The following is a 22,240-nucleotide window of genomic DNA, read 5'->3' as shown; positions in this document are numbered from 1 at the left end:
TTTGCAAAAAACACCTTTAAGCTCACCAGATATTTCGACGTATACACCGAAATATGCACCAGACTGATTTTTCCAGAGAGCAATTCTCTCTGCAAAAAATCATCCACACGCTCTCCGCGTAGTCTGACATTTACTAAATATCTCACTGGACTAATTTCCAGGGAGCTAAACTTCTACACCCTCTCTGCAAAAACCTACTCTACACATCGGATAGTCTGGCGAAGTCACAGCATAGATCATCAGACTATCCGGCATTAAAAAAAATTAGATCATGCCATTTTTTGCTATCAACACCTCCCCTCCGCCAGGACCGAGCCCGAGCCCAACCCCTCCGCAGCTGTCAATGCGACGACAACGCTCTTTGCCGATGCGGCCTGCACGCTTCTCGTCCGCTGCATCTACCCCTATCCCTCCCCTCGCCACACTTCTTCGCGGCCCACCTCACGCACCTTCTTTGTCGCCTCCTTTGCGCAGCTCCGCCAGCTCCTTCTCCCCACCGCCCCGCACGCACTGAGCCTCGCACATGTGCTCCTCTTCGTCCCCGCGCTCCAGCCGGGCCTCCTCACTCTCCTCCTCGAGAAGCTACCGGAGCACTTCAACGATGGCGCGCTCGACGGATTGTCGCTGCAGAACGGCGTGGGGAGGCTTATTATCGCGTAGTTCTGATGGATGGATTTCCTCGTTGATGCCGACATGTTCATCGAAAAGCTCGTGGAGGTGCTATCCGTGGCTCCTTCCAGGCTAAAGAAGGAGATCATCGGGTCGCTCCCAGAGATCGTGGCCGATCAGAGCCATACCGCCCAGGTGGGGCAGCCAGTATCTGAAATACCGTCCACCCTTTAGGTGCCTAGTAGCCGCCCGATCAGACTTTAGCGGCCTAGATCAGGCGCATCCGCACAAGGCGTCTTCGTCGTCAGGCTTAGACACCGGTGGCAGTGATGGTCCGCTGGCTCAGGAGAAGAAGCAAAGGGCTGCTGCTGCTCAGTTCGCCGCAAAAGATCTAAGGTGGCGGCACCACCCAAGACGTGTTTGTGGAATTGGCTCCAAGCTCCAACGGACCTGGTCTCCGATGTCGGCAACGGATCACGCATTGCTAGCTACACCACGGAGGACTCTTTCATGGCGTCAGTTTCCGGCGTGGTTTACTAGTCTCCTTTGCCAGCGATCCATGACCTGCACCTCCCCATCTTGCCGGCAAGTGGAGCATACAAGTCCTGCAGCATCATCAAAAATTTAACCGCTCGACATAATGTTGTGCCGGATTAAGCTGTCGACATTCCAAACCTCCCTGTGATACTAGATCTCAGGGTTATCATCTTGCCACTCAGGGGCGGACCCACATTAAAGGTGGAGGATGCACATGATACCGGATAATTTTTTATTTTCCAATAATTTATCATATATACGAGGCTCATATGATACCTCTTAGCCTAACAAATAAGACACTTAAATTTCTAACTTAACAAGTAGGACACCCAATCATTTTTTTATCCACTACTATTGTCATTCTCTCCGTATCTCCTTCGACATGTCCTTCGTGCAGATCCATTTCAATTCAATACCCCAGTGAACATTCCAAGTCAGTCTGTTTAGCGCATTGCTCTGAGCATTGGAGATGGATTTAGGCAACAAATGAGCCATGGACTGAGCTGCCCTCTTGTACCAGCTATGTGCCCTTCCTCTCCTGTCCTCCAGAAAACCTAGGTTTTGCTTTTCTTCTAGATTGAACCTTCCCTCTAACACCTCTGAATAACTCCTAACTTTGCCATGAAGACTTTACTTCTAGGAGCTTCATAGCAAATATTTGCTCTTGTAACGTATCAACTGTCCTGGAGCACCTGCAAAAGGTAAAATAGAACGGATCCACAATGGCAAGTAACACTTCCAATGAACTTTTTAAAATTTTACTGCAACACATGTGCAAAGTGGTTCCCGACGTACGATATTCCATAATAAGCTCTTCTGCCTCTTCATATATCCTGAAACTAAAAGTTGAGAAGGATTGCAACTTCAAATGCAGAAAATGTGGCAAAGACAAGAAAATCGACGCTGTTTTAAGTTCACACCCGGCATCAAAATCAACATCTATCTTACTTTCGTCCCAACCAACCATGCAAGAAAATTGACACTATTTTCAGGTCAGACCCAACATGTATCTGTCTCACTTTCGAACCAATCAACAATGCAAGCTCACGGCTATGGTTCAATGGCGACAGATGCCGAAGGCGGAGCAGCAACAAAGGTTGTAGACTTGTAGGTGCAGCGACGGCAGCGGTAGGGGCCTCGGCCTTGTTCCTTTCCTCTCCATTTCCAACTCTGGTCAGCTCCAGCTGCTTCTTGCAGGCTGCAGCGCCTCCTAGAATCCTGTAAATAATTTGTCTCAAATGAATTTCTGATTAGCTGCAACTGTCCCCTGGAATGTGTAAACGGTTTGTTCAAAGTTTACATCCTGTGCATCATCGCTCCTATTCGTGTGTTTTTCTTCATTTGGCAAACACTTTTTTTTAAGCCTTTTAATCCCTCGAAATGTGATCGACCCGAACACATGGTGCCGGCGTGCCACTACGTAGGCTGGTAGGCTGCGGGCTTGCGGTTTGGTTCGCATCTAAATTTGCTATGTTGATTAATCACGCTATAGAATTTTTAGGAAATTATTTGATTAACTATCATAATTATAATAAATCACATTTTGCTAATCTCTAACATACACGTTATACACTTAGTTTTTTTAACTAACTTTATTACAATTATAATTAAGAATTTATTAACCATAGTTTATGGCAATCTAAACTTAGCTAACCTTAAATAAAATAACCACCTTAAATAAAATAACCTAAGTTACCGTCTCACTCACTGACTCAAGCCACATCGGTAACAGAGCTCTGAGAAAGTAGTATTACCTTCGTGAACGATGTATACTAGAAAATTGAATTTTTCTCGTCTCTGATACGAATAACTAGTATTCATGACTACAAGATGTGAGATCATATACGACGAAAAATTGGATTTAGTGTTGGAATTGGCGAAAGCAAATTGATTTAACTCCATGTTACAGATGGTCCGTTTCATTGAATTTCCAAACGCCAGGAACACCATCACATTTGCCAGACGGATCACAAAAACCTCCTGATAATTAAAGCGTAGGGGAGCTCGTTCCACGCGTCTGGGACGCCGGGCAGGCACCAGTGGCTGCAGTCCGCCCTCTGCCCCGCCGGCATCCTTGACGACGGGCCGACGTTATATATCGACGAGTGGCCGTCTCTCCTCTGCGCCGTCATCAGGGTGACGTTCAGCACATGAAGCTTCGGCGCGGTGTGTGCTCTCGGTGCTTCAAAAGCCGGGTTCAGCATGCCCGGCCACCGGTGCAGGGCGATCTTGGAAGTGTTCAGCTCCGGTAGCGTCTCCGTGGCACAGCCTCCACTGTTTGCGGCCCTGTCAGTTTCGCACATCTTATTCAATTACACAAGCGAATCCGGTATACACTCTCTTTGTCTAAAATAAGTATCGTTTTAAATATCGATATGATTTTCAAAATACGATTTTAACTACTACTTTTTGTTACAATATCATGATAAAAAATATAACAAAATTATACTATTATGAATTATTTTTTGAAACAAATCTACCTGTGTTATTTTTAAATATATCCAAACTCAATACATAAAAAATAATTTATAACCAAAATTTATAACAATTAATTATACGTAACCTAAAACGATATTTATTTTAGATTGGATGGAGTATTTTTTATAATTGTCACATAATCACATGTGTGCAAAAACTGCTGACCTTGCGTGTGCCGGTGAGTATGTTCGGAGAACGGCCAGAGTTTTTGTGGCGTTCACTTCCCTCTGAATCCATTTTTCCAGCGTATTCACCGCTCTTTGGTAGGCGTCGTCGACGCTCATGTTCAGCCGCAGCTTCTTACCGTCCTGGAAGTAGCATCCTCTTTACAACACAGGAAACACTATATGAAATGTCCGGTATAAAAGTTTGCCCTGCCAGTTGCAATGATATAGCAGATGAAGAAAATTTCTGCCACCGCAATATGTTGCCATGCTTTAGAGAACGATTACTTGATCATGTATGCATAATTAACTAGACTATTTAATTTTAAATTTGATACAGCATAGTCAGCAGCAAGCGGTTGGATCCACTTTATGACACCGGTTAAATTTTTATTTTTTAATAATCTATCATACATAGGAGCTTATTTAATACTTCTTAATCCAACAAATAAGACACTCAGACCCTTAGTCTGAAACACCCGTTTATTTTTATTATGGGTCCGCTACTATCAGCATGTAGTGCAAATGATCACAACTGTGGATGAGGACATATGCAGTTTAGGCCGTGACAATACTTACAATTGTTGTAACCTTTCTTGGTTCCACCAGTGCCCCGTGTTAAACACCAAAATATCCGCGTCCTTCCACTGGGGAGCCCTCAAATCCATGGCGCCTAACTGCAGCGTGGACTCCACGCGCTTCGGCGCGCGGCGCGGCGGACGGCTGCGCCGGACCAAGTAGGGCGACCGGTAATGCTCCACGGTGCAGTTGTGGTCCCGGAACCTGAAGGAGAGGAAGCCCTTGTGCTTGGTGATGGGGTTCCCATTCTCCTCGTACACCGAGGCCTTGTCGGCGACGGCCGAGGAGAGCATGCACAGCATCGACTCCCACTGGTTCCGCCCGATCGAGTCGCCGACGAACACTAGGCGCCGGTTCCGGAGGATCTCGAGCAGCTTCTTGGCGTCGAATCTGGAAGCGAGCGACGTGGCACGCACGGTGAAAAGTGTGCACACAGATGCATGCATGCTTGGTGTTTGGACGTACGTGCAAACCTTGGCAGCGTGCAGCGCCTTGGCCGCCAACTCCACTTGGCGTAGTCGCCGTCCGGCCGGCCGTTCTCCCTGCACCTGAACCCCTCGTCGACGAACGGGCACTGCCCCGGCTCGTAGAGCGGGCGCCGCTCGGCGTCGCGCACCCACTCGCCGTCGACGGACATGCTGCTGAGGTCGTCGTCGTCGCCGCAGTACCCGCCGCCGACGTCGGCCCCCGCGTGAACGACGCCGCTCGTGGCCCTCACGAGCGCGCTGACCTCCCCGGTGGGCCTAGCGGCGCCGAAGCCCGAGGAGGCGGCGGCAACGAGCAGCGAGAGGGAGGAGAGGAGCACGCAGGCGCCCCACAGCACGATCTGGTCGCCGCTCTGCTTCGCCCTCTTCCTCGCGCTCGCCATCTCCATCGCTCCTGGCTGCAGGCTTGCACCGGCGGCAGTGGCGTGGCCGGCATGGCACGTAACGCAAACAAGGGCAAGGGCAAGAGATTGTCACTTCTTGTGACCTTGTTGTTGCCGTTGTTGTGTGTAAGGTGGGACGGTTGTATTGTTCCCTCGTTCTTGGATTACGCGGAAGCAACGAGAGGCGCGCTGATGGATAAAAAAAACCGATCACTCCGGTTGTGTTTCTCGGTGAGCCCGAGGAACGACGGCGGCGGCATGCAGTCGTTGATTATTACAAAGTTTAGTATAAAATCAAACAATCCAAGTAACACGTAAAAGAGCAACACATACATTAACTTAAAAGCTTTATCAAGCGCAAAGTCATGATTAAACGGCCACATATGTCTAGTATAGACTTCTATTACTGTAGTTTCTAATCTTCGGCATGCCTCTATTATAAGAGGTTACTCTTCCACCTTCTCTTGTAAGTACTAGAAGCGAATCCAGTGTGTACCTTAAAAATAAATTTTATAAAAATTTGAACTTTTGTCTTGTCAAAAATCATATCATTACGACTCAGTCATAACGTCCAATAAAGAGCACTCGCTCCAACCAAAACGTGGTACTTAAGTTTTCGACATAACCCAATAAATCAACCACCAAATATATTTGAGATACTAGATGAGGATTAATACCGAAAGAAATTTATATTATCCGTCAAATAAACTTAGCCAAATAACAATAAAAAAATAGATATTGAATTGTCTCATTATTACTACAGTAAACACATCCGGTACTACTTTCAACTGCGGTAGCCAACCAACCTGGTCCCTCGGCCGGCCGACCTGGAACCGCCACACAAGGCGTTGCCATTTGGCAGCGGCCCTGCTGCTCTGGCGCCAAAAAGGAAAAGGCAATCGCCATTTAAAAAATGAAAACGCTAGCGCAACATGGCGTGCGCTTGTAATCGAGAATTTTAGCATTTGCATGTGCTTGTTAACCGCGCTTTCCACGAGGTGTAGCAGCAGGGGTGGAGAGCGGGTTATCAGCACGTTTCTTTTCGTTTAGACTACTAAGTTCAGGGATTCTTTTCACGGTTAGATTTTTATCATGAAAGCATTTTCGTTTTTTAAGTATTTTAACGGTTTATCTTCACGATTTTCGTCACGAAGAGATTTTTAAGTTATTTCTTTCAAGACGAGATTCTCTCTTTTCTCATCGCGATTCCTCTCGAAGTGAAGCTGTTGAAGATGAGAAAAAATAAAGCGAATGAGAATAGTGAAAGTAATCAGAAAAATAATGAAATGAAGGGAATATAGTTAGAGATAATCTTACGTAAACGGTACGGTATTGATGTTAAAACACTTGCCAAAATTCTCAAGGGTGTTACAGCTTTAGGCCGGGTAATGGGCTAACGGCCCAAATATTATTCGCAAACTCCGTGTATATTACCCGGCCCACTAACACTGTCTGCACTGGCTGTGAGGTCGTTGATAGTGGTAAAGAGAGCTTTTTATTTTTCATATTTCGAAAATAAAAAATTATAAAAATAGACATCCGCTAGACATAAAAATGCAAAACCCTCAAAATTCATTTGGATTTTGACTTTCCCACTGAAAGTTGTTTTGTTAGAAAAAAAACCTAAAAGTTTAACTTTTATTGCAAAAACCTCTCAAAAATTCAAAAAAACCAAAAACATTCTTAAAAAACTAGAGACAATTATAAGACCTTCTGTGAATTTTTTTTTCGAAAATAATATCCTTTGCATCATATTTCATGGAGAGGAGTTTGGAAAAAAAGAAAAATATGCAGCTTATTTATTAACTCATGTTATTTTAACTTTATCATATCTACTATTATTTTTCCTACACAAATAATTGTTTAAGTAAACTAATAAAAATGATTTTACTAATTTTGGATGTGTTATGGATTAGTTTTGAATTAATCTATCAGCAACACATTTACACAATCCTGCACGTTACAATAACTATTTCAAGATTTCATGTATTTTTAGAAGATAGAGGATCATGTAAGAAAACTAAAAAATAGTTTCATAATTTTTGGATTAGTAAATAATTAACTATGCATTTAACCCGAATTAATAAATGAGCTGCACGTTTTTCTTTTTTTTTTCAAACTTCCTCTCCATGAAATATGATGCAAAGGATATTATTTTTGAAAAACAATTTCACAAAAGGTCTTAGAATTGTCTCTAGTTCTTTTTTAGATTTTTTTTTTTGTGATTTTTTTTTTAAAATGAATTTTTGGGAGTGTTTTCGCAACAAAACCAAATCTTTGGGGGGGGGGGGGGGGTTTGCAACAAAATAACTTTTGAAGGGGAAAGTCAAAATCCAAATGACTTTTGGGGGTTTTTTTTGCACTTTTCTCTTTTTTTTAAGAATTAGGATAATGTCGCCTGCAGGAACAACGGTATGTATATGTTGTTCTTCCTACGGACGATAGGTTTTAGAAAATAAATTGTCGCCCTTCGGGTGACATGTTTAAAAATAAAAAATATTATTTTCATTACTCGTCTTGAAAATTCTGAAAAAAGTTAGTAATATAGAGGTTACAATGATCCAACTCTTTAAAAAATTTCAACTCAATTTTATATAGTGCTACAAATTCAACAGTAACCTAGTTCTGCAAACAAAATTCAAATGAGCGCTTATTTTTATAAATTTTTTATTTTCAAAACATTAAAAAAAATCGTGGTAAAGACATACGAAGCCAACCTAGCGATGTCACGGCATTCTGCCACAAGCCCACAAGTTTTTTTATTTTTATATTTTTTGATTAAAAATTTAAATAAATAGATTCTCCGCAGGAGAAATTGCAAAACTAGATGCCTGCAGCTCTCTGAGAGGGCGGTTAGGCAACCTAACCGCCCCCTGAGAGGGCGGTTAGGGTCTTTTTTTTTCCTTAAAAATGTAATTTTTTTGTGTAATTCAAGAAATAAGAAAAGGGCTTTAAGAAAATTTAGAATTTAAATTTGGAGTAGGTTATGTAGTAGTCAGAGAATAAAAAATCAGTAATTAGCACTTGCAATATTTTACGTAAGTATAGGGTGCGAATGACGATAAACATAGTATTAAACATAGGGTGAAAATATTACAATACACTGTAACCGCGACGACACGATGAGAAAACAAAGGTGGCATGTACGGTTCGCACTAAGACCTACTTATTAGTGCGCCGATCCTAATCATAACATGTCTTAGGGAGAGAAAGTATGTCGAGTTACATTCGATACTCTCTACTGAGTGCATCTAGGATACTTTTCCTTTCGGAGGGCATCGGGACCTGCCGCCTTAGCACGGCTTGCTCTCTCTCGCTTCCTTTCCCTCTCAGCCTCCCGAGCCTGAGCCACGGTACGGTCGTGCGCCACCTTCCTCATGCGCTCTTCTTCCTCCCGCTTGAGGCGAAGTTCCTCTTACTGTTGCTTGTACTCCCGATGTGCGTACGCTTCCCTTCTCCACCTCATGTTCATGTCGACCCACTGCTTATGTGCGTCATTTTGCTCATTGTCGAGCCATTGAATAAAATCACAGAGCGGTGGAGGAGACTAAACCAATAGAACAAGATGAGCGATTAGTAAAACAGGGTGTGAAATCGGAAGAGATGAGGCTGATATTTGTTGCCGTATCGGTCGATAACCAGTTGTTGTATGTTGAGGCTTGTCATACTTGTAGTTGGCACACATGAAGAAGCGCAGCCCATAGGTGTATGAGATGTCATGCGACTCGCGAAGCTTACAAAGGTCACCACAGAAGCACATTGGTGGTTCGAAACCTTCAGGTATGGTAGTCCCCCAATGTTTCTTTGGTGGGCTTGATGGAGCTGAGGAAGATATTGCACTTGAGAAATCTGAGAAATGAGTGGTGCATCAACGTAAGGAGGTTCGGCTATTTATAGTTGGGGGAGGCAGGAGCATTGGATTCGCTCTTGAAGAAAGAAGTGAGTGCAGGGGCGTAGCTGGTGGCAGGAGCATCAGATTCCATCTTGAAGAATGGGAAAATTGTGTTATTGATCATGGCCAGAGATTCCACATTTATTGGTACCCGTGTTGTCATTATTGTTTGGAAAAAAAACTGGGTAGTGTTGTCACTTCTTGTTTAAAGCCTGCGCAAGGAGGCATGTGTTGTCAAGTCATGGTTAAAGTTCAGTAGTGTGGTCACTTCTTCATTAAAGTAACACTCCCAACAGAGTAAGCGAGGTTTTTGTAAGATATAATGACGACGACAGAATGTAGCTTGTGATAGTGTCGGATTAAGAAATGCAACTAGGATGTCATCGTTTTGGAATACAAAATGCAGTTACGATATGCTAAGTGGACCATAAAGAGTAAATGTGTCTGAATACGTAGGAGCACATCACGAAGCGAATATGCATATGTAGGTTACATAAAATATAAAATTCTACTGCTGCCTTCATCGTTGCCGTCGCCCGTGCGCCCCATTGTGGTCCCGATGCCGCTGGTTAACCCTCACGTGACCCTTGGAGTAGGTGAGGGGGTCAGGTGGATCAACGTGTCTGGTAGGCCTAGTAGGGAGCACCGGTGTCGAGACCTCGTCCTGCGTGGGCTGTGTCCGAAGGGGAGCACTGGGTACCTGGGACCGCTGGAGGACGTCGTAGTCAGGTGTGCCCCCGAAGAAGTCACGAACGAGGTCATATGCGGCGTCCGGGCCAGCCTCATCCTACTGACTAGGGTAGGAGGACTGTGAAGGCTCTGCTAGCGTCCATGTGTACTGGTTGCATCAATAACTGTCTCCTTTGTAGGTACATAGCACCCTGTGACACCTCGTTCTCATGGTATTGCCACGGTGTCCGGTCAGCCTCGCTAACCACTAGCTTCGAAAATTCATGATCCCTCCACTCTACAGGAACTGAAGCATTACCCTCATCGTCAGACGAATCCCCATCGGCAAGGTCTTCCTCCAATTCTTCATCCTCCAAATTCATATCTTCAATGATGCTAGGGATGTGCTCCCCTTCATCATCTACACCTATCGGTTGCAGCTCTGAAATATCACCAACATCATTCCTGGACCCAACATTAGCCGCCTCTAATTCATCTTCCACTGCCTCACTTGGTCCTGCTACTGCTTCCGCAGAGTTCACCTCAGTTTGATCTTTCAGGTACGCCTCAGCTAACAAAACCAGCGGCAGACCACGTTCACAACATATATCTATATACTACCTCCAAGTTTATATGGCTTCGATGAGAACAAGCTCACCAAAGTATCCATTACAAGCACAGCTGAGGACAGCTTTCAACTTCAGCTCATGTTGCTGCGGATCCAGTTGGAAAAACCGCATGAGCTATTTGCACACACCCACAATGGTCCTCTCACTGTCAACTTCAGCTTATGTTGCTACGAATCCAGTTGGAAAAACCGCATGAGCTATTTGCACACACCTACAATGGTCATCTCATTAGCTTTACTAAGACCCTTTATAACATGACGAAATCCAGACAGATCTACACTGTTAGGATCGTACCTAATTTCATCCTCACCATAATATATCTAAAAAATTAATTTATCTGTCATCCCTGGAAACACCCGCAAACATAACCAATGTTAAGACCAACAAACTATATTTCTAATTATCGGATAAAATAATTTCTAAATGCTGCATCCTAGGTTCGCAAATTATCATATACTGCTACCTCCTACGTTGCACATTACAACCCTAATATAATAAAAATAATATACTAAAAATAATATTCTATATTTCACTGCTATCGTACAATTTTCTAAGTAAATTTGACAATTTTCTAAACCCTATGTCATAAATATCTAAAACCTATGTCATATACTACTAATGCACTAATTAACAACAATAAAAGGAAAAAAGACTTACCCAAAAATAATCTTCAAATCCGCGGCTCAAATACAGCAAGGTTTCGCCGGGCTCTCTTCCTCCCCTCTCCTCCCCTCTCTTCTCCTCCCTCTTCTCAACTTTTTCTTGTTTCTAAATAAAATAACATTTTGGGCTAATTTTAGCCCCTTTTATAGTAGAGACCAGGTGGAGGGGGCAGCCGAGCGCGACGGGCGGGAAGGCCCTTTACCGCCCCCAAGGGAGGCGGCTCAGGCGGGCAGGCCGTACCCGCCCTCTCAGGGGGCGGTTAAGTGGCCTAACCGCATTTTAGAGGGCTGCAGGTGTCTAGTTTTGTAATTTTTCATGTAAGAAATTTATTATTTAAATTTTAATAAAAAAATATTAAAAAAAACTCCAACTATTTTAGCCTCCAGGCCTAGCAGTCATGGAGCTATTTTTCTAGCCAAAACTTGCCCCAAGTGTGGGAAATGATTTTCCTGACACAAATTTGTAGCTTTCGATTAGGTATTGTACACAACAGTTTCGCATTTTACGCCCACCAAGAGCTGCGGGAACACGATTAAAAGCGTCCGGCTCACCTCGTAGGAGACAGGTAAGTATGATAGAACATAGAAGCACATATCGGTAAATCTTGCTGATTGTACCAAGCGTACATATTCAGCTAGAATTTCTCTATTAACATTCTACTACTTGTCTAAAAATGTATATTTAAACAAGTAATTCAAACAGTGTAAGTATGCTCTGTACACTAGAGTACAGACGAAGCATATGATGGCTAAGGCCCAGCTGAAGCTCGAAACTTGTACTACATTTGTCTTTTCATCAAAGATAAGGTAGCACGTGGATTGAAACAAAGTGTATAGTGTATTAGTATTATCTATCAGTCAAACTCACATCCCCCTTTCCCCTCACTTTTTTTGGGTTGCTTTTTACCCCTTCACCGCCTCAATAAGCCTCAAACCAGAGCTATGGGTATATAGTGCTACAGATTCAACAGCCAAAGAATGTACATCTGAAGTTGTAAACAACACTTTTACTTCTCGTGATCTTCATTTGATGTGTCAATCTTGATTACAAGAGGTTGTTGTAGATCCGAGGGAGAGGCTACTACAGGAAGCTGTGAAGTTCCTACATCGACCTCTCCATTCTCAGCCAATGCCTTATCCAGAGATGATTTTGCAACTCTTGTCACGCACAAAATCAAGACAACTGCAGGACCACAAAGAAAACATTCAGTATATGAGGGACGACAGCCTTGCTGAGACAACAGCAATAATTTAACATATGCTTTAAGAGATATTCTTCTAATTTGCTTTGAAAATAACGGATTGCAAGCTCAATGTTGCAAAGCCCAATATTAAAATCTACTAAGCTAAATTGAAGGCCTAGAGTTGACTGCAGTTATGTTTGCTTTCTGGCTATCTATTAATCGGATCAAGGATTAGCAAGAGTGATTTATTGCACCCAATGACATTCCTCAATTGCAATTAGAGCCATTTAAATATCAATTTTATATGCTCAAGGCCTGAAGCTATATACAACAACAACAAAGCCTTTGTCCCAAGCAAGTTGGAGTAGGCTAAAGATGAACCCACAAGATCCAACTAAAAAGATGATAAGAGAACAGTAATTATAATAAAGGTACTAGTAATAGTACAAAAAGTAATAACGGTACAAGGAGATTTATGCATAAGTTATGATTCTGGCATGTGGATTGCTAACTTCCACGCGTTTCTATCCGTGGATAGTTCTTTGGAGATAGTACATTCCTTCAAGTCTCTCTTTACAGACTCCTCTCATATCATGTTTGGTCAACCTCTGCTCTCTTCCCTAGTTATCCATACTCAGTGCAAACAAATTTTTATGGGACTACCTTATCTCATCATGCACTGTTGTTCTTTATTAAGTAGATTCGGAAAACAGGAGTAAGGGGGTTTCGAATCTCCTAGCACTTCGTGTTTCTAAGATGAGAATTAAGACCAAGGATATTCTGGAACTAAATATTACTCAGGATCCGCAACAAGCGAGATGACCAGAAAAAGAAGTGTCCTCACAAAATACTGATGTATTGAAAAGAGAGAGAAAAACTAAGCCAACTGGCTTGATAATTTTCAGGGCATCAACATTTTTGACTAAAATCAGAAGAGCTTCCCATTTCCAGATTAGGTGTAACTAAAAGTAGGTCTAAAAAAACAGATGTAACTAAAAGCATATAGATAAGGAAAGGGATGGTGGGATTTGCTGGGAATGTAGTGGCACTTACCAGACATTATGAAGCCAGATATTATCAGAATCTGAAAAGAAGAATTAAGCATAGGTGTCAGCAGAAGTCACTAGGAAGTTATGTATAACAATCTATCTACTTTTGAAATACAAATGAAGAAAACAAACTTGTGAAGGACATCGTTTGATTCACTGGTGATCAGGTATGTAAAGTATTTTCCTTTCATGTCTCAGCTCAAACTAAGATGAAATATAGAGGTCACATCTACCGTGCAAAATCAAATACATCCTATCTGACACTAATACCATCGTAACAGGTAAGTAAGAGGCAGTCAGCCACTATCAAAACTTTGTCCTGATGTTCAAATCAAGCGTCCCAAGATTAATCACTCATTCAAGTGTACAAGCGACAACAAGTGAGACACTTGTGAAATCAGATGCAAAGTGAAAATATACAGTATCTATGAATAGATCTCAGTCATCTAAATTTTTTGTAAGATAAACAACGCATGGCTTATGTGAATAAATGTATTTATTAATCAACTATATTTAGGGAGGAACCAAGATAAATGACAAAGAAACATAAATAATAATCTAACGATCTATTCTCCCTTCTCGAAAAAAGTTATTTACTCTGTATTCAGAAACTTAATGAACTAGTAGTTAACAAAACACAACCCAAATATGTGACACGTTACAATATAACGTAACCAAATGAAATATTGTATCATTTACTCACCCATCGAGTAGTTGAGATCTCACTCCACCCATGTGTCACATCTGATAGATCTTTTAGTGTTGTTCCAACATATACCAAAGCGAGTGTGATTGGCTGCAAAATAAATATAGTTAACAAAAATAAAATGTAGCAATGGACTAATATCAATTCTTAAGTAAAAAAGGTAATATAAAGCTGCAAGCTAGCTAATGATAAGATTATCCTGTTATCAGTTACAAAGTTTTCTGTGTCAATATGTCGATAAAATAAGTACACAATCAAGAACTACCGAAGGACAATAGTGCATTTACTGATAGAACATGGTATAAGACAGAAAATTATGCAAAAGCCTGATAGAAACACATGGTTGCATTTATGCAGACAATGTAGCAGATGATAACAGAGCAAGGTTCCTCTGGGCAAGCCAGAGTATGCGCCAGTAGCATGGTCCCATAACATTGCCTAGAAAACTGACTGTGGAGCCTATTGAAAAGCAAACTGAGGCATACCATCATTCCCAGCCAAGAAGCCAGCATGTATTCACCAATGCCAACAGGAGTGACAGACAACAAGTAGTTCAACATGTTGAACGGAAGTAAAGGTACAAATCTTAGTAGCAACACAATCTGCAGGCATAAATAAGAAGCCTTTGTAAAATCATGTGAATAAGTCAAACATGATCGCAATATGATTGTATTTTGGGAATCCAAAATTTCAAACATCAGCCAAATGCTATTTTCAGTTGCATATAACCTCCAGACTGAATGAGGTTACCTTGAAGCCAGACCTTTGGATGGCAATAGCTACTGCTTGAAACTTGGGGTAATCTTTGCATTTTGAGAGTACATAAGGCCTCCCGATCTGCAACAATATTATACAGCTATTAAGATATTGGAAAAGTAGTAATGCAAATATAGTGACAACTCTGCGACATGTTTATCCACAGAAATAAGGTGTATAAGTGCTATCAAATTGTCTTTGATGTGATTGCGGTTGAAATAAAAGACAAAAAAGCCATGCATTACACAATATACAGTGTTACATGGACACCGGCGGAATCTGATGGGGGACTCGGGTGTCCGATTCAGCAATTTTTTTTGGACTCACCAAATATCACTTGGAATGCTGTCGAGAATCCGACTCGGCAAAAAAAATTTAGGACTCAGGTGTAACACTGACAATATACACTTCATAACATGAAAGAAAACAATGACTGGACAAATGCATATATGCAATGAATGAATTGAGTTAGCACCTGGCAGTTGATGTTTACCTGTTGCAATATGCACTAGACAGCTTAGCTTAAAAAAACACTTAAATTAAACATACCGTTCTACCAAGCAGAAATGCAGCAGTTGCACCAATTGTTGCTCCAATGGAATCAGCAACAAACCCAACAGGAAGGCCAAATAGATAGCCCCCTCCAAGCTAGCAAATAGAATTGCAGACAGCAACATAAAAAGATGATCCAAGAGTTGAAGGCTCATAAAAAAGGAAAATGGCAAGGCTCATACAAAAGTGAAATAGGAATCACACATACTGTAAGAATTGATGCTGGAACGGCTAATACTGTCAGAGGGATGTAAGCAAGGGCCCTGTAATAATATACAGCATAAATTATCAAGTAGGAATGTAAAAACTAGTAAGGTGAAATATAGAATCGCAACATTCCAGCTCCATGGAGATTCACTGCAAACCAAGTAACAGAAATAACAAAGCATACTCTTGTATCTTGTAGGTGGCTTTGGGTTATTTTAGAGGGCGGGGTGTATGTTGTAATGTTCTTTATGAAAAGCTTAGTAATGTAGTACCATACTCAGTGCGCTACAAAAGTGTGGTGCAAGTGCGAAATTAATCAAGTTGTGTGCAAGGGAGTTCAATACTTACAACACCAAAGGACCCCATGGACCCAAGTTCTCCTTGATCCAAACCAGAAAGTCCTTTAAAATCTGTCAATGCAAACTAAAAAAAATAAGCATCTGATGCAAAATCTTAAATTAATCCACATTCTAAGCTTCGTACTTTCAGCTAGTAAGTGAAGAGTGAAAGGGGAAGAAAAAATTTCTCATACTCTCGACTATTCTAAGTAGATATAATTGTCAAAGTAGATATAATTGTCACCACATTACAATATTATGGTCTAAATAAGGTAAAATAAAAACTACTAGAGACACATTTCATAGAAAGATGACACTTTGACTTTGATTAAATTCTACATAAAATTAAAGTTTAAGGATTAACACCAATATTTGATTGTAAAAGGCTAGCAACATAAAATAGAAACAATAGCACAATAGGTTGGGACTCTGAGTAATTCCTTCTAACTCCCATAGCCCCATAGCATATTTTCTACCAAAAAAACATTATCTCAATTAAGATGAAGACTAGCAACGCAGGCAACTATGTCGAGTGGATGCAAGCAGTAGAGAGGAGTGAAAACTGCAGGTATTAAGTGACCAGCTAGATACAACATTACAATGGAAAAACAGTATCTATGGAAATGGTCCCACTTTGAAAAGTTCTATGATCCTCAAAAACCATAACTAAGTACAAAACTTACAAAAGACGGTGTTATGCAAAGTAATCATTACAATAGGGTGAATTCAGAATAGAATATGACATGAATGCATGATGAATTAAGCATTTCCGTGGTTAAATGCCAATAACAATTCTGTAGATAGATAACTTCTGCCTGCAATTGATCCCCCGACTCATGTACACCATTTAACCGGATATATGGCACACAACAGTGCATGTTATGATGCGATGGACTACCATTTGAAGTTAGTCGCTAGATAGGAAATGCATTTCAATTTGTGAATCCGTGTCTTCATGACACGTGGCTTATAACCATGCCATATTATAATGCATTGGCCAGTCTACCCTAAACAACACTACATTTCTGATGATTGAAGCATTAATGCACATTTGGTACAGCCGATCACTAGCTCCGCTCGAACAGAAAATACCAGACATATAGCAACATGAAGCATAACTATGGCAGATTAAGGGTACCCAGGGGAGTGTTCGTCCAATCACGAGCCCAAACAAAGCCACATTTCAGCAATACGGACGCGACTCTATCCAAGACTAACCATAAACCATGTACACGTCGCATGATCTCATTCATCAGGATGTTACCAACTCCGGCATGGCAGACATCGAATCCCAAACGAAGCAATTCACAACGAGAGGGAAACTCGCACCTTCTCAACGGGGAGCGTGAAGAGCGCGACGCCGACCGCGACGAGCAGGACGGCGGCGACGGCGAGGCGGACGGCCGAGGGCCACGAGAGCGCCATGGACGCGAGCAGCCTCCGCCGCCAAGGCCTGAGCCTGCAGTCCTCCCCTTCGTCCCCGCCCTCTGCGCCGTCCGCCCAGCCTCCCGCCTTCCCCCGCGCCCGCAGCCCCACCGTGGCGCCTGCCAGATTTGCCCCCCTACCCAGATCCGCCCCTCCTCTTCCTCCTCCGCCACCCTCGCGCACCGCTGCTACTGCGCCCTCCCCCCGCGGCAGCCCATCGATGTGGCGCTGGATCTGGAGGCGTCGCGTCGAGGACGCGTTGCGCTGCGTGCCGCTTCGATTTTTTGCTTGCCTTTTTTTTCGGTGGGAAGAGGAGGGAGAGGATGCTTCGCTCGCTCGAAAGCTTCGCTTTTCTTCCACCTACCGTCCCCGGCTTCGCCCGGCCGGTTCTGGCTCGGGAGGGTGGAGACTGGCGCGTGGGCCCCCTTAAAAGCTGGATAATGTACGTATTGTTACTCATTGACATATCGAGATGCATAAGTTTTTCTTTTAAAAAACTTCGGCTATCAGAATGTCTGTTAAATACTACTGTATTATTAAGACTAGCTAAATATTTGTACGTTGTAACGAAAACACAAGCATTAGATATGATAACATAAAGTACGAACTTAAAATATGAAAATGTAGATATGTCGTAGCAGCGTCACCGAACGAATATTTAGTATTTCTAAAAAACGAAGTAGATAGTAAAAGTTGATAAATTAAATAAATTTTAAAAGATTTTACTATTTTAGAGGAGAATAAAGAAAGAGATGACACGAAAACTAACTCGTGGTTTATAATTAGAGAAAAGATTATTAAGATAGAACAATTCGTTGTTTTAGATTGACGTACAATGGGAGATCGAGGATGCTATAGAAACACGTCTTCCATTAAGGAATGCTAGCTTTTTCATGAAACGGAAAATACGTATGATGAGATTGATAAGGTACAGTTTGTCAGTGAGGGATAATGTATATCTTGCTAATAGAACAAACAATATATACAAGCACGTACATTTTTATGTATGTATTTTTTTTTTCTATATGATACGTAGTGCTAAAACTTTGCACTAGTTTTCGATCGGGTCGACCATGCTTGCATATGAGTAACACACACATCATGCATCTCTAGGTAAGGTACGTACAGTACAGGTACAGAGTTTTCTTTCAAAGTGCATCAACTAGCTAGCCAGTAGTCACACACACGCATACACTGACTGACACCAGCTTCTAGCCCAAAACAGGCCAGTAAGTAGCACCTACAGAACTATTACAAACATGTATATCTACCTGTAGCCTGTTACTCCGAACTCTTGTTTTCAAGTACTGTTCTTTCATCACTTGCCTGATAAACACACCAATTTTATCACACGACTAGCTGATGGATGGATGGATGCATGGTAGCAGTAGCACGGTACGGGAAAAGGCCAAACCTCTCGCTTGGCAATATATGATGCATGCACGTACAGAAGAACCAGCCAACACATGCAAGCCTGTACTTAATTGTCTGTAACCTTACTCCATGCATGCATGGCAGCTTGAGAGTTCAGACGCCGCCGCATCTGTAGGTGAACTTGCAGGTGTGCCCGACCCTCACGCTGTACTTGTGCTGCGGCTTGATGAGGAAGGGCGGCAGGCGGAGCAGCGCCTCGCACACGCAGTCCGGCTCCACCTCCTTCAGCCACCGGCAGCAGTCTCTGTACGCGCGGTGGTCGTCCTCGTCGTCGTCGTCGTCGTCATCGTCGTCCTCGTCCTCATCCTCGTCCTCATCGTCGTCGTCGTCATGGTCGTCGTCATGGTGGTCATCGTCGTCGTCGCCGTCGCGCACGCGGCCGCGGCGGTGGCGGTGGCGGTGCCTGGCGCCATGGCCGCCGCTGCGGGTATGGTTCCCCCCGGAGCGGCTGGTGCCATTGCGATGGGCAGCGTCGTCGTCGCCGTCCACCTCCGTCTCGACGGTGATCATCGACGCGGGGCTCCGGACGACGCCGCTCTTCTTATCCTGGTCGTGGTCGTGATCGCCACCATGGTCGTCGTCATCTCCGTGGTGATCGTCGTCGTGCTCATCCTCGTCGTCGTCCTCATCCTCATCATCGTCGTGATGGTGGTGGTGGTGGTGCGACTCCGGGCTGGTGGGCGGCAGGATGGCGCAGGCCTGGCTGGCGATGGCGAATTGGGTGAGGCAGAACTTCTTGGTCTGCGCCGCGGCCGGCACGCTGAGGAACGGCAGCAGGAGCACGGCGGCGAGGATCGCGACGCGGAACGTTGTTGAGGCGGCCATGAACTGGCCGCTCGGCGGAGACAGTATCAATTCTTCATAAATCTAGTTGATATTCGATGCATGGCATACGCGTGCCGCGGCTTATATATCGTTCGATCTGTGGCCGTGACTCGTGACACAGCATTGTGTTTCTCTTTGCATGGTTGCTGGATTCGTGCGAACAACGGGAGTAGAGTAGAAAGTGACGGATGAGTTGTAGGTGCTTCATGCTCGTCGTGTGACGGTTCCAATTCCATCGGTCTTGTCGTCCGGTCTGTTTACTTGTGTTGGAAGCACGAGCTTTTGCTTTTGCATATGATCTTTGTGTGACATGTTTAGTTTATTACCTGTCTCTAATTCTTGAGTATAAGCATTTGCTTTTTTTCTAACCTATGATATTTAACTCATCTCATATTAATTACTTTCGTATACATAAATGAATTATTTATTTATATTATAAACATATTGTTAATATATAGAAATAATCAACTTTGATTTAATTTTACATTCTCATTGGCAATCTAATCCCCATAAAAATTTTCATAAGGTCCCGCAAAATTCTTCACTAGAATAGAAATAAGAGAAAATTTACCTCAATAGTTTAATAGGGACATGAAAAAACATTCCCCAGTAGACATGGCCCATCTAGGAGGGAGACACGCACACGGTACTGAAAGCACTGCGATCAATGGCCCCTTGGGGCTGCAAATACATGTTGGTTGACTTACCATGTTTGTTGTATTTTCTGTTGAAATGAACCCAACTATGATTCTTAATAAGATAGAAGACGTTTACCGAAAACAGCACAAAAGCATTCTTGTTCTACCGCACATCCAAGAGTAGTGTGAAATAACTTGAACAAGCAACCGTCTGTACTGTTTTTCCCGTTGAAATGGCTTTGAGATTCGTGCTACAGGGAGGCCCTTTGCCCGTTTCTCGCCAACTCACGTGACAAAGTCCTAACACGAATCTCAAAACCAACTCGATGGTATAGATAATAAGCGGTCGTTTGTACTAGTGGGAAGCTGGATTCATACCTCTTGTCTTGAACATGAAAATTTCACTAACACATACAGATATATGATTTGTCAGAATCGTTTATTTATATTAAGATTCGTACTAGAAAAATATATGAGTATTATGTGAGAAGTATGAATGGTCGAGATAGACGATGTATACAAGAGCGTGTGAAGTTGTATTTCTGCTCTGGTCTCCATTCAACTTTATGCCACATGAAAACACCTCTGATTGTTTGCGGTTGCTTTATTTCGGTCCTAGCATGTATGATATGGATGTTTAGACAGCCAACCATACTCAATGAATTTGATGTCTCATTAGTATAGAAATGATCATATTTACTGGCTCATCATTGACAATTTGGCTAGAATTGGTAGTGATAAACGTATTATTACTAGTTCGTAAGAAAAAGAGCATCACTGTCGGTTGTTAATAAGAACCGACAGTAATAATCAAGTATCACTGTCGGTTCTAGTCATGAGCTGATAATGATACTATCATTGTCGGTTTTTAATTCAAACCGATAGTGATATCTGTTCCAGACCCGAATTTTTTATGCATTTTGCTTTTTAGTCTCACGTCCACTTAGGTCCACACCAAAAAAATCGTGAAGTGATGACCACTCTCTCTCTCTTGCACCCGGTTGTCCTTATCCACACCCTTCCACTCATCTCTCTCTCGTTCTCCACCCACAATCCACTCCTCTCTGCTCTTTCTCTCCATTTCTCACCCACCGAGAGCAGCAGCAGCTCGTCCATGCCTTGCTGCCGCCTATATCCAGTGGAGGAGACCACAACGAGCTCCTCCTACATCTACCCCAAGTTGCAACTGCCTTCCCCGTCGGAGAACCGAGTTGCACCACCATCTTCCCCAATGCTGGTGAACCGACATGAGCCATCTGTGCTGCCATCAGGCCACGCTGGAGCTCGGAGGGCTCCACAAAGGCTTGCTACACACACATCCCCACTACCAGACATCGTCGTTCGAAGGGAAGCATGCGTGTGGAGGGCAGATAAGGATGCCATGGCGGCCGCCGACCTCGCCTGGGTGCCCTCAAGCTCGACCCGACGGGAGCTCCAAGGCGGTGAGCTCCACGGCGATAAGGGCGTGTCCTTGTCCATGGCAGCCGCCGACCTCGCCTGTGCACCCTCGAGCTCGACTCGGATGGAGATCCACGCAGGCAAGAGCGTGGCCCGCCCGGACGCCTCCTGCATCAGTGTATTTTTCTTTGTGTTTTTTTTCTCTATGATGACGAAAGACAGACTCAAAAGTATAAGCCAAGCCTTATACTTTTCGATAGTACAATTAAACCTAAGCTTCTTTTTGAACACCCACTTGCAACCCATATGTTTACAACCATAAAGTCTATTTGTGACTTCCCAAGTCCTGTTGGTGATAATAGAATACATCTCGCTACGAACTGTCTCCTTCCAGTAATATACATCTGGGGATGCATATGTTTCTGAAATAGATTTGAGGGTGTCATCCACAAGGAAATCATCACCAAATGATTTTATTGTCATTTCTCTCTTACTCCTTCTTAGAGCTTCAATCCTCCTCAGAAACTAGTTCATATGGTTGTTCATAATACTCCAGTGGTATGGTAGTTTCAGAAATTATCTCAAAAGTTTGACTAGAAGTGGGAAAAATATTCTAAAAGAAAGTAGCATCTCTAGACTCC

At 43.0% G+C, this 22,240-nt stretch overlaps 3 protein-coding genes across 3 annotated transcripts; all 3 read right to left on the bottom strand.

The window, feature by feature from the left end:
- Positions 1–1,820: 1,820 nt before the first annotated feature.
- LOC133892980 (protein trichome birefringence-like 11) lies at positions 1,821–5,241 on the bottom strand. The gene is made up of 6 exons (XM_062333961.1): positions 4,841–5,241; positions 4,368–4,757; positions 3,790–3,948; positions 3,124–3,432; positions 2,166–2,364; positions 1,821–1,838 (listed from the first exon to the last, which is right to left on the bottom strand). Exons 1-6 carry the CDS (start codon positions 5,239–5,241, stop codon positions 1,821–1,823), a joined length of 1,476 nt encoding a protein of 491 aa, XP_062189945.1.
- Positions 5,242–11,848: 6,607 nt separating this feature from the next.
- LOC133892801 (uncharacterized) lies at positions 11,849–17,663 on the bottom strand. The gene is made up of 9 exons (XM_062333754.1): positions 17,209–17,663; positions 15,890–15,951; positions 15,543–15,597; positions 15,332–15,430; positions 14,777–14,863; positions 14,512–14,628; positions 14,024–14,116; positions 13,325–13,355; positions 11,849–12,270 (listed from the first exon to the last, which is right to left on the bottom strand). Exons 1-9 carry the CDS (start codon positions 17,302–17,304, stop codon positions 12,095–12,097), a joined length of 816 nt encoding a protein of 271 aa, XP_062189738.1. The 5' UTR covers positions 17,305–17,663; the 3' UTR covers positions 11,849–12,094.
- A 1,168-nt stretch (positions 17,664–18,831) lies between these two features.
- On the bottom strand, positions 18,832–19,563 carry LOC133893688 (uncharacterized). The gene has a single exon (XM_062334780.1). The coding sequence runs from the start codon at positions 19,561–19,563 to the stop codon at positions 18,832–18,834; it is 732 nt and encodes a 243-aa protein (XP_062190764.1).
- Positions 19,564–22,240: the final 2,677 nt, after the last annotated feature.

Source organism: Phragmites australis, chromosome 15, assembly GCF_958298935.1.
Source record: "Phragmites australis chromosome 15, lpPhrAust1.1, whole genome shotgun sequence".
Classification (NCBI taxonomy): Eukaryota; Viridiplantae; Streptophyta; class Magnoliopsida; order Poales; family Poaceae; genus Phragmites; species Phragmites australis.
Note: the sequence above shows the minus strand (reverse complement) of the source record. Positions and strands in the feature narration are given on the sequence as shown.